Below are 13,270 nucleotides of genomic sequence, written 5' to 3'. Positions count from 1 at the left end.
CCAGAGAACAGAGAGTTAGGGTACAGAGACACACAGCAGAGAAAAGGGAATACAGTAATAACCTGACTACATCAGATGTTGAAAGTGCGCACCGTTCATTTCTTGGCAGTTTCTGGCCCTGTTCAGTAAGTTGCTGGAGGCGGATCGAAGCTGGACTGCTGGAATTGCCGCAGACACATCCGAAATGTCCTGCTGCAGTTCTTGAAGGCTTTGAGCGTTGTTGCGATACAGCTTAGACTTGGGGTCTCACCACACAAAGTAATCACACCATGACAGTTCAGGTGACCTGGGTGGCCAGCTAGGACCACGATCAGACTGACCTCTGCTAACATCTCTGTCCAGTGTGAAGACTGTAAATGTCCTCTAAGGTCCGGTCTGCCGTAGGAGCAGTTGCTCCATCCTGTTGGGAGTAAATTTGTGTGGTTGTATGCATAAATTCTCGTCCTGTCCTAACCACTCGTCTAGGCCCATTTTTATTTGCCCCACCCTGTATTGAGAAGTTTTTTACTTAAATAATTATTTTTAATTTAATGAGACAGGGTTGCAGCCTATCACCCTTATTCAGTCTGTATATTGAGCAAGCAATAAAGGAAACAAAAGACAAATTCGGAATAGGTATTCAAATCCATGGAGAAAAACTATTGTAATTCTGTCAGAGACAGCAAAGGACTTAGAAGAGCAGTTGAACGGAATGGACAGTGTCTTGAAAGGAGGATATAAGATGAACATCAACAAAAGCAAAACAAGGCTAATGGAATGTAGTCGAATTAAATCGGGTGATGCTGAGGGAATTAGATTAGGAAATGAGAAACTTAAAGTTGTTTCTGAAAGTATTTGTTTGAAGTGTAGCCATGTATGGAAGTGAAACATGGACGATAAATAGTTTGTACAAGAAGAGAAGCTTTCGAAATGTGGTGCTACAGAAGAATGCTGAAGATTAGATGGGTAGATCACATGACTAATGAGGAGGTATTGAGTGGAATAGGGGAGAAGATAAACTTGTGGCGCAACATGACTAGAAGAAGGGAGCGGTTGGTAGGACATATTCTGAGCATCAAGTGATCACCAATATAATAATGGAGGGCAGCGTAGAGGGTAAAAATCGTAGAGGGAGACCAAGAGATGAATACACGAAGCAGATTCAGAAGGATGTAGGTTGCAGTAAGTACTGGAAGATGAAGAAGCTTCAACAGAATAGAGTAGCATGGAGAGCTGCATTAAACCAGTCTCAGGACTGAAGACCACAACAACAATTTAATTTTTCTAAAGCCCCATCTCTCTCTACACGCCGCTTAGCATTCAACATCGATAATTCTTCTTCGGCTAAATGCTGAGGTGACGTGAACATAAACCACATACGATACAAATTTTTTAATTGGTAATTTGACCAGTATCTTTTTAAGCATGTACTGCCATTTGTGGAAAGTATTTCTTTGAGGAAAACTTTTGTTGTTATTCGGTAATTTCGTTTCAATTTCTTCACTTAATACAGTTTTATAATACGAAACACGCTTGGAGAAACTGTTTATCGCATTGAATTTATCTTGAGGATCACGTCTTACTCAGTCATATGATATCTTTCATTCGTGAACATTGCTCTAATTCATATATACAGTTCTTTTTTTTTTTTTGTTTTCATCAGGCTTTTGGTACCTCAGAATCATTTGCTGTATTATTTGTTTCCATTTAAGCGGTACAAACGAAGAAAATACATTTATAAATTTCAGACTTTATAGCTTCCTGCAACAATCGAAAAGTAATAATCTTCATGATGCAACCCAAGGTTACCTCTAACGGTAGACTTAACGTGCGTTGAAATGTGTTTGCGTCGTAGTGTTAATATGTAGACATGTTTTTCTTGTTGTAAGCGTTTGCGTACCGTGTAATGAGGCAGAAATGGTTAACAGTCCGGCATTCGCCTAGACGAGTGCGGTGAAACCGCGTAAAAAGCCATACTCAAGCTTGCTGGCAAAAGCGGTTCGAAGCGAAGGAGAATCAAACAGGGACGACTCTCGCCTTTCCTTGTCTGGCACACAGCGAGCAGAGAAATTTTTTGAACGCTGTCCTGAAACATTATCATATCTTGTACCCATTTTCAAGTAAGCTGAGAGCGTAATTGCTCAATATTACGATGAGCACAAATATATTTCAGTTAATTAGCTCAGAGGAAAGTTATATTTTTGCGATACTTGGTTTCCCCGGATTGTCCTAGTTTTGAGGGCACCCACAAGCGTACTGGAGGAATTTTCGTACAGCTTTTTGGGGTAAGCTCTAACCTTCTTTCGTGTCTGGGGAAATTCTGTTGATCGGAAATAAATAGAATGTATTAAACTTAGTTAAAATTCGTTAAATGAAGACAGGCCCTTAGTTAGTTAGTTCATTTTAGTCTAGTAAAAATACAAAGGCAAGCACGCCTAGAAGCCCTCCTATACACATGCAGAATGTTCCAAAACGGTCTTCAAAATTTAGATCACGTATATTTCAGAACTGAAAATAGGTAAAAATGTGCGGTTTGTGGCATATTTTCCCATGTTATACATTGACTGTCCCTCCCTAGCAGTTGGCGCAATATATGTAATGGTTGGTGCAGTCCGTATCTGACACCCAGGTCCCGCGGAACCCCATTCCATTTTTTTCTTTGGGCAGGACCTGCAAAAACTGTGAGCTCGTAACAGAGCAGCAAAAGCACACGTTAAGGAGGAAGCGCTAGGCCGGACAAGGTACTGGAATATCACTTCTTAGACATCCTTTGTGTTACAAATCGCATATACATTTAAGGTGGCCATCCGCCCCCCCCCCCCACCTTCCACCACCCCACCCCACCTTTTTTTCACGACAGTCATAATTTTTCTGGTTCTGTTACAAATTTTTTCAAAAGTAATACAGGGCACCTATTTGCTGCAGGTTTAACAATTTTGAAACTATTTATTCCAAATTAAGTGTTCATGTCACCTGTGCTGGTGTTGAAAGGGTATTTTCCCAAACAAGTAGTGTATGGAGCTGTGACAAAACGTAATTTGTTGTAGAGACGACAAAAGCAATGTAAGTGACATTGAATTATGATGAAACTCGAGTTGAATGATCCCATATGCCATTGAAGAATACAGAGATGTTGAAAAAAAAATTTTGAGTACTACATTGGAACATGGAAATCTCTTTTTACAGAACTGATAAAACTCTATATCTGCTCTCACTCCCTCAGCTAATAAAATATAAATTAATGTACTTTTTCCAATAAATTGAAGTCATGGTTCACATTTATTACATTTAATGAAGACTTTTTGAGAAATATCAAAAATTTTTAATATGTCCCAAATTTTCGTCTGGAATATACACTCCTGGAAATTGAAATAGGAACACCGTGAATTCATTGTCCCAGGAAGGGGAAACTTTATTGACACATTCCTGGGGTCAGATACATCACATGATCACACTGACAGAACCACAGGCACATAGACACAGGCAACAGAGCATGCACAATGTCGGCACTAGTACAGTGTATATCCACCTTTCGCAGCAATGCAGGCTGCTATTCTCCCATGGAGACGATCGTAGAGATGCTGGATGTAGTCCTCTGGAACGGCTTGCCATGCCATTTCCACCTGGCGCCTCAGTTGGACCAGCGTTCGTGCTGGACGTGCAGACCGCGTGAGACGACGCTTCATCCAGTCCCAAACATGCTCAATGGGGGACAGTTCCGGAGATCTTGCTGGCCAGGATAGTTGACTTACACCTTCTAGAGCACGTTGGGTGGCACGGGATACATGCGGACGTGCATTGTCCCGTTGGAACAGCAAGTTCCCTTGCCGGTCTAGGAATGGTAGAACGATGGGTTCGATGACGGTTTGGATGTACCGTGCACTATTCAGTGTCCCCTCGACGATCACCAGTGGTGTACGGCCAGTGTAGGAGATCGCTCCCCACACCATGATGCCGGGTGTTGGCCCTGTGTGCCTCGGTCGTATGCAGTCCTGATTGTGGCGCTCGCCTGCACGCCGCCAAACACGCATACGACCATCATTGGCACCAAGGCAGAAGCGACTCTCATCGCTGAACACGACACGTCTCCATTCGTCCTTCCATTCACGCCTGTCGCGACACCACTGGAGGCGGGCTGCACGATGTTGGGGCGTGAGCGGAAGACGGCCTAACGGTGTGCGGGACCGTAGCCCAGCTTCATGGAGACGGTTGCGAATGGTCCTCGCCGATACCCCAGGAGCAACAGTGTCCCTAATTTGCTGGGAAGTGGCGGTGCGGTCCCCTACGGCACTGCGTAGGATCCTACGGTCTTGGCGTGCATCCGTGCGTCGCTGCGGTCCGGTCCCAGGTCGACGGGCACGTGCACCTTCCGCCGACCACTGGCGACAACATCGATGTACTGTGGAGACCTCACGCCCCACGTGTTGAGCAATTCGGCGGTACGTTCACCCGGCCTCCCGCATGCCCACTATACTCCCTCGCTCAAAGTCCGTCAACTGCACATACGGTTCACGTCCACGCTGTCGCGGCATGCTACCAGTGTTAAAGACTGCGATGGAGCTCCGTATGCCACGGCAAACTGGCTGACACTGACGGCGGCGGTGCACAAATGCTGCGCAGCTAGCGCCATTCGACGACCAACACCGCGGTTCCTGGTGTGTCCGCTGTGCCGTGCGTGTGATCATCGCTTGTACAGCCCTCTCGCAGTGTCCGGAGCAAGTATGGTGGGTCTGACACACCGGTGTCAATGTGTTCTTTTTTCCATTTCCAGGAGTGTATGTTCACTTTAACATACCGCACTCTGTTAAGCAGCTACCAGATCTTAGATGTATATGAACACCATGCCGCAAACCGCACGTTTCTACCTATCCCCATTTCTCAAATATGTGAGACTAAAATAGTAAAGACAATTTTGGAATACGCAGTATTTTCCATATTTATTTATTCAGGCAGTAAGAAGACACCGACAGTCGGCGATAGCATGCACCACGACGCCGTCCCGCCCGCTGGACAACAGTATTTTAAATGGCATTTGCCTTCTACTCACTGAGCGTATTAAAACTGACTTAATTCCTTACTGCAAATGAGTACTACATTGGAACGTGGAAATATCTATAACGTGCTTTCAAAAATCCTTTTTACTCTCCTGTGTAACGTATATCTGCTTATGGGTGGAAGGCGCGCGCGCACTACAGTTGTCAACATTGAAACGCAAGAGGGGAAACATTCCCCCTCTCAAGACCCCGCTCCGGGTGGTACATCGTGGTCTATAGACTGTGCGTGTACGGGAAAACATACGATTTGACCCAGATGTCCGAGGTTTTCAAAGTTTTTGTCTGGGGTCGGCAATTTAAGAGATGCAGGCCAACCCCAGAGATACCCATGCTTAATTAGTTACACATTAATGACATCTGGAACATCTTAGTGTATAACTACACTCATGCTCATTAATTAAGGATAATTACAGATTGTAGTGCCACACAACGTGGCACTACACAAAACTCGCGCTAGTAGCATAGGCACATAGGGAACACACACAACACAGATCTGTAAGTCCGCGGTATTGGTGATAAGTTGAGAAAACCGTCCCTAAACACATGTGCTACAAAACGCCACTGTTTCCTGCCCATGTACCCCGGCATCAATATGGGATATGATCACCATGCACACGTACACAGGCCGCACAACGGGTTGACATACTCTGGATCAGGTGGTCGAGCAGCTGCTGGGGTATAGCGTCCCATTCTTGCACCAGTGCCTGTCGGAGCTCCTGAAGCGTCCTAGGGGTTTGAAGACGTGCAGCGATACGTCGACCGAGAGCATCCCAGACGTTCTCGATGGGGTTTAGGTCTGGAGAACAAGCAGGCCACTACATTCACCTGATATCTTACGTTTCAAGGTACTCCTCCACGATGGCAGCTCGGTGGGGACGTGCGTTATCATCCATCAGGATGAAAAGGCGGACATACTGGTGCAAAATGACGTCCCGATACACCTGACCTGTTACAGTTCCTCTGTCAATGACATGCAGAGGTGTACATGTGCCAATCATAATCCCACCCCACACCATCAAACCACGATCTCTATACAGGTCCCTTTCAAGGACATTGAGGGTTGGCATCTGGTTCCTGGTTCACGCCAGATGAAAACCCGGCGAGAATCACTGTTCAGACTACACCTCGATTCGTCTGTGAACTTAACCTGGGACCACTGCTCCAATGACCATGTACTGTGTTCTTGACACCATGCTTTACGGGCTCTCCTGTGACCAGGGGTCAGTGTAATGCACCTTGCAGGTCTCCAGGCGAATAAACCGTGTCTGTTCAGTCGTCCGTAGACTGTGTGTCTGGAGACAACTGTTCCAGTGGCTGCAGTAAGGTCCCGAACAAGGCTACCTGCATTACTCCGTGGCCGTCTGCGGGCACTGCTGGTGAGATATCAGTCATCGTGTGATGTTTTACACTGTGGACATCCCATACTGTAGCGCCTGGACACATTTCCTCTCTGCTGGAATCGTTGCCATAATCTTGAGATTACACTTTGTGGCACACGGAGGGCCCATGCTACGACCTGCTGTGTTTGAGCAGCCTCCAGTCGCCCTAGTATTCTACCCCTCATAACATCATCAGTATGTGTTCTTTGAGCCATTTTCAACACACAGTCACCATTAGCACGTCTGAAAACGTCTGCACACTTACTCGCTGCACCGAAATCTGACATGCACCAACACACCTCTGCGTATGTGGACTGCTGCCAGCGCCACCGTGCGACGACCGCAGGCCAAATGTACGGCATGGTCATACCCCAAGGTGATTTAAACCCACATACCGCCCACCAGAGCGTTGTTTCACCATGTATCAGTATTATCCTTAATTTATGAGCATGAGTGTATAAATGAATTAGTTTTAAATGATTAAAGGAAAAATTAGTCCATTCAGTACATAATTTCATGAACATGTATAATGCTTACCTTAACTTTGACGTACCCCCTGAGATATGTCATCACTTAACCCTTGGGGTAGGGGTACCCTCTGGTGGCACTGCTTTAGTTCAACTAATGAAAGTACTGCAGGCTGGTTCCTCTCACAAGAATGAATGGATAACACAGTCAACTAAAACACTAAAAAGTGGTTTCAGCTTAAAGAACGACTAGTCGGTTCAACTGACTGAAAAACTGCTGACTGTTTTGACTTGAAACGAAAGAATCAATAATCCATTCAAAATGCAAAACAAACAATGGTGTCGAATATTTTCACTCAGTTGCTCCGACAGCCTGTTTTCACTCAAACAAGAAAAAGAATAATAATCCATATGATAGATAAAACTACGACTGACCGATTCAACTATTTTCGTTCAGTTGCTCCGAGAGTCTGGTTTCACTCAACAGAATGAATGAGTAGCCCAGCTGACTGAACCAATTATTTTCAATGTGTTGCTCACACAGACTAGTATCACTCAAGAGAATGAATGTCTAATTCAACCCATAGATAAATCTACAGCCGAATGAGTCGGTTGCTTTCAACAACCAAATGAATCGATTGTTTATTTATTTATTTATTTATTGTTCTGTGGGACCAAATTAAGGAGAAGTCTCTATGGTCATAGAACGAGTCAATACATGAAATTATAACACAATATTAGAAACAGATAAAATGTAATATAAAAAAACATATTCAGGTGACAAGTCGTAAGTTTAAATAAAGAAAATCAACAATGTAACACTGGAATTTGCTTAATTTTTTAGCTCTTCCAGGAGCTCCTCCACAGAATAGAAGGAGTGAGCCATGAGGAAACTCTTCAGTTTAGACTTAAAAGAGTTTGGGCTACTGCTAAGACTTTTGAGTTCTTGTGGAAGCTTATTGAAAATGGATGCAGCAGAATACTGCACTCCTTTCTGCACAAGAGTCAAGGAAGTGCATTCCACATGCAGATTGGATATCTGCCTAGTATTAACTGAGTGAAAGCTGCTAACTCTTGGGAATAGGCTAATATTGCTAACAACAAACGACATTAAAGAAAATATATGCTGTGAGGGCAATGTCAGAATTCCCAGACTATTGAATAGGGGTCGGCAAGAGGTTCTCAAACTTACACCAATATAGCTCGAACAGCCCGTTTTTGAGCCAAAAATACCCTTTTCGAATCAGAAGAATTACCCCAAAAAATAATACCATACGACATAAGTGTATGAAAATATCCGAAGTAGACTACTTTCGTGTTGAAGTGTCACTTATTTCAGATACTGTTCTAATGGTAAATAAAGCAGCATTTAGTTTCTGAACAAGATCCTGGACATGGGCTTTCCACAACAGCTTACTATCCATCCCAACGCCTAGGAACTTGAACTGTTCCGTCTCGCTTATAATATGCCCATTCTGCCTGATCAAAATATCGGTTCTTGTTGAATTGTGAGTTAGAAACTGTAAAACCTGAGTCTTACTGTGATTTAGCATCAAACTATTTTCCACAGGCCATGAACTTATTTCATGAACTACATTATTTGATTCTTTTTCAATATTACACACAAGATCCTTCACTATCAAGCTGGTGTCATCAGCAAACAGAAATATTTTTGAATCACCTGTAATACTAGAAGGCATATCATTTATATAAATAAGAAACAGCAGTGGCCCCAGCACCAACCCTTGGGGAACGCCCCACTTAACAGTGCCCCATTGGGACTGAACACCACTACCACTCTCAATACTGCGGAGAATTACCTTCTGCTTTCTGTTCTTAGACTAAGAGGCGAACCGATTGTAAGCTACTCCCCTTACTCCATAATGGTCCAACTTCTGCAGTAATATTTTGTGGTCAACACAGTCAAAAGCCTTCGTTAAATCTAAGAAAACATCTAGCGTTCGCAACCTTTTATTTAATCCGTCCAAAACCTCACAGAGAAAAGAGAATATAGCATTTTCAGTTGTTAAACCATTTCTAAAACCAAACTGAACATTTGACAGCAAATTATGTGAATTTAAATGCTCCAGTAACCTTGTATATACAACCTTCTCGATAACTTTAGCAAACACCGATCGCGTAGAAATAGGTCTAAAATTGTCAACATTATCCATGTCTCCCTTTTTATGAAGTGGCTTAACTACCGAGTACATTAATTGCTCAGGAAACCGACCACTCCTAAAGGAAAAGTTACAGATATGGCTAAGTACTGGGCTAACATACATAGAACAATACTTCAGTATTCTGCTAGATAGCCCGTCATATCCATGAGAGTTCTTGGTCTTTAGTGATTTAATTATTAACTCAATCTCCCTCTTGTCAGTATCATGGAGGAGCATTGCAGATAACAGTCTCGGAACACTTTTTTCTAAGAGCGCTATATGATTCCCTGTTGGGACTAGGTTTCTATTTAGTTCACCTGCTATATTCAGAAGGTAATTATTAAATACTGTACGACTTATCAGTAACACGGACATTCCCACTACGCACTGATTCTATATCCTCGACCTGTCTCTGGAGACCAGCCACTTCCTTTACGACTGACCATATGGTTTTAATTTTATAGCTATTCTATCTGCATACCACATACTTTTTGCCTTCCTAATAACATTTTTAAGCACCTTACAATACTGTTTGCAATGGGCTGCTGCATTTAGATTTTGATTGTTTCTAACTGTTTGATATAATTGCCACTTTGTTCTGCAAGATATTCTTATCCCTCTAGTCAGCCACCCAGGCTGCCTGTTTGTGCTAGTACCCTGTTTTGAACGTTCTAACGGAAAGCAACTTTCAAAGAGCACAAGAAAAGTCTTGAGAAAAGCATTATATTTATTGTCTACTGTATCAGCGCTATAAACATCTTGCCACTCTTGTTCCTTAATAAGGTTTACAAAGGTCTCTACAGCAACTGGATCAGCTTTCCTAAACAGCTGATGACTATATTTAACACGTGTTGCAGCACAAAAATCTTTTAGAGTTAAAATTTGTGCATCATGATCTGAAAGGCCATTCACCTTTTTGCTAACAGAATGCCCTTCTAGTAATGGGGAATGAACAAAAATGTTGTCTATGGTTGTTCTACTGTTCCCTTGCACTCTCGTTGGAAAGAATACGGTTTGCATAAGATTATATGAATTAAGGAGGTCTACCACCATCCTCTTTCTTACACAGTCACTTATACAATTAATATTGAAGTCACCACATTTAACTAACTTTTTGTATTTCCTATAAAGTGAACCAAGAACCTCCTCTAGCTTTAGCAAAAATGCTGTGAAATCGGCGTCTGGGGATCTATAAATAACAACAGTTAGAAGTTTAGCTCTGTTAAATTTACTGCACAACATTCAAACACCTTTTCAGTGCAGTACTTTGAAACATCAATTGATTTTCACATACATGGCTACTCCCCCACACCGCAACGAGCTCCTCGAAAAGCTGCCAGCCAACCTGTATCCTGGTAAAGGAAGTCTCTGAATTATCTCCTTATTTAAGAAGTGTTCAGATATACCAGTAATTTCAGAGTCAACATCTATAAGCAGTTCACTAACTTTATCTCTAATACCTTGTATATTTTGATGAAATATACTGATTCCCTCATTACTCGGATACCTAAGCTTTATCGAAAGTGGTTTCTTTGTTAGAGAGACTTCCCTTAAGCAGGAATACCTGTCAGCTGACTTCAGTCTAAAAAAGGTGCAGCTCTAACACCCACTACTGCAGGAATTTTCCCATGAGTGATCCCACCAACCCCACCTATGCTGTAACCTATAAGCTTTACCAACCTCCCCTTCCCATACCTGTTGAGGTGCAGGCCATGTCTAATGAAACCCGTCCTGCTGATAGACTCCACCGACACCACTGAAATGTGACCCATGCTTTCTGTCATCAGCGCACCCCCAAGTCTCATGTTATTACACCAGACGGATGTATTAAGATGAGGCCGATCGTGACGCTGAAAAAGTTCCACGAAATGCACATTCGTGTTGCCAGTCTGAGTGGCTATCTTTTCCAGGTCACCATCTATGTCATACTCCCCATCCCTATCAATACTATTACCAGCCCCACCCACAATCACTACCTGATCCTCTTTAGTAAAATCCCTACATAACCCCCCTATGTTAACAGTCACCTGAATCAATCCTGCATTAGGTTTCACAATGCTGGTGACCTAATACTCACTCCCCAGCACTTCCTGCAACTGCTGGCCTACACTTCTGCCATGAGAACAGCAGAACCTTCTTCTTCCTCTTCGACTTCGCAACTGTTCTAGCCACCGTAACTACTGAGATCTGCTGCATACTTCCTACATCTACAGCTCTTGTTTCCATCGCTAGTCAGACTGTGTGGTCTGAAACATGACTCTACCATCCAGGAAAACGCAACTTGATAGCAGAAGAATCGGATTCCAGTGAGGCACAGCTCTTGTTTTGGGGGTTATTTAACATCTCATGAGTAGATTATCCATGAGAGTTCCTGCCGAGACAACAATCTCATCACATCTGGTGTCAGGCTACACGTCTGGCGCCATGTTACCCGCTTGCCCAGCTGATGTTCAAGGTCGCCCTAATTCCCTATCCCCTGGGTGACCTCGATCAGTTCCCAATGGCTCCCTAGGATTGGGGTGGGAGGTGGGGGGGGGGGGGGAGGAAAACAATGGAGACCACCTACGAGCCCCAGTGTGTGTAACCTAACACACTGGATGTGATAAGATCATTATCTTGGCAGGAATGTCCCTCGATAATATAGTCTCAAGCTTCAGAGAAAACTGCGGGGTGCACAGAGGGCTGTAATTTTGAAAACCAACTTAACTGTGCTTATTTGCCCAGTTTTGGGCAGGTTGCTTACTTGAGCTAGGGTGTCTTACATTATTTTCTTCTAAGGCCAGGACAGCTTCTCTGGTACCACTCCGGTGCATTCATGCACGGAAGACCGTTCGAACTTGGCACAAAGGGCTGCCTTATGATGGAAAACATCATCTCCCTGGAAATTATCAACTTCTGAATTAATTGTAATTTTAACCAGCAAAAATTATGGGCAATACCTCTAGACTGGGGCTTCATCACTGCCTATTTGTACATGTCTTTCGACACTTCCCTGTCTCCGGTGTTGCCATAGTAGTTTGTAGCTCCTGGGGAGTATGGCATTGTGTTAAGCCTGATTAAAGTAAAATGGTCTTTTTTAAGATCGTGTTTTGCTGCGGGATGCCAATACTTCAATGAACGTTCATTGCAACCACAAGTAGGCAACATTTCGTGTTCAGCATGAGCTAAACGAAATTTTAAACATGAACAGCTATATGATGTTGAACCCGTCGGTCCTAACACGGTAACGACACTTTCTGTTTTCAATTGATAGCACTATTAACAGTGGCTGTCTTTTGTGTTTATTGATGGCTGGAATTAATCTGTAACTGCTCTTTGACGACCATACAATATGCCTCTCGCTCTTCAGCAGTCCTCTGTTTGTAAGTCCCATATAGGTCAAACGAATTATGGAGCCAAGATATGCGAAGACATTTTAAATCGTTTTCACATTCTATCTTGCTCTACTCTGCCCGCAGGTTTTTCCTATCTTATGACATGTTTGTAGTGTTGCAGTGTATCCAACGTCAGTGTGATGTAGTGAAACATCTAATTACTCCTATTTTCCACAGCAATAATTCCATGGAGCTGAAGTCCACGCTGCTATTGGAACAACAAAACGTACCAACAGAGAGATTCAAGCGGTACGTCGTGAGGGGTCCTCTGGACATGGTCGGTGAGTGAACTGTTCGTAAAGAGTAGAACTTGGGTGATCTCGCTTTCAAGCTACATCAGGCCGTACAAGTCACTGAAAAATATATTCTTCTTAAAAGAATATAGATACCACAGGTAATGAAGGGCTGTTTCCGTTGCGTTTCAAACAGTTTCATTCAAGAAACACTATTCATTAATTTTCTTACATTACAAATGCATTTCCATATGTCTAAATTAACACATTTTAACGTTCACATTAAGGACCATACTACTACGTAGAATTTGCATTCGCATACATTTAGAGGTACAGATATGTGAACATTATCTAGTGTATGAATTTGCTAAATTTCGTGTGTTTTACTACCTTACAGGGCTGTCAGAAACAGTTTGAATAGCTTTTTATGGGTGTTGCAGCGTAGGCTGTGCTGAGAAATAACTGTTAAAAAAATCGATATGCTATGTAGCTTCCGAGTCCGTTACCATTGACGTTAGCCTATCAGACCAATGCGCACGTAAATTCAAGCGAGTCAGCCGCATACAATTTGTGTCAATGGTTCTCATAGTGGGGATGATAGCGCACGAGACTGCCCAGCCGT

At 43.1% G+C, this 13,270-nt stretch overlaps 1 protein-coding gene across 1 annotated transcript in view; it reads left to right on the top strand.

The window, feature by feature from the left end:
* LOC124788530 (sodium channel protein Nach-like) overlaps positions 1 to 13,270 on the top strand; it is a 173,223-nt gene that overhangs the window by 139,315 nt on the left and 20,638 nt on the right. Inside the window, exon 7 of the mRNA XM_047255801.1 lies at positions 12,593 to 12,696. Coding sequence (XP_047111757.1) covers positions 12,593 to 12,696 — 104 coding nt within the window. The remainder of the gene's footprint in view (positions 1 to 12,592; positions 12,697 to 13,270) is intronic.

Source organism: Schistocerca piceifrons, chromosome 3, assembly GCF_021461385.2.
Source record: "Schistocerca piceifrons isolate TAMUIC-IGC-003096 chromosome 3, iqSchPice1.1, whole genome shotgun sequence".
Classification (NCBI taxonomy): domain Eukaryota; kingdom Metazoa; phylum Arthropoda; class Insecta; order Orthoptera; family Acrididae; genus Schistocerca; species Schistocerca piceifrons.
The sequence above is the reverse complement of the archived record's forward strand: the minus strand, read 5'-3'. Positions and strand labels throughout refer to the sequence as shown.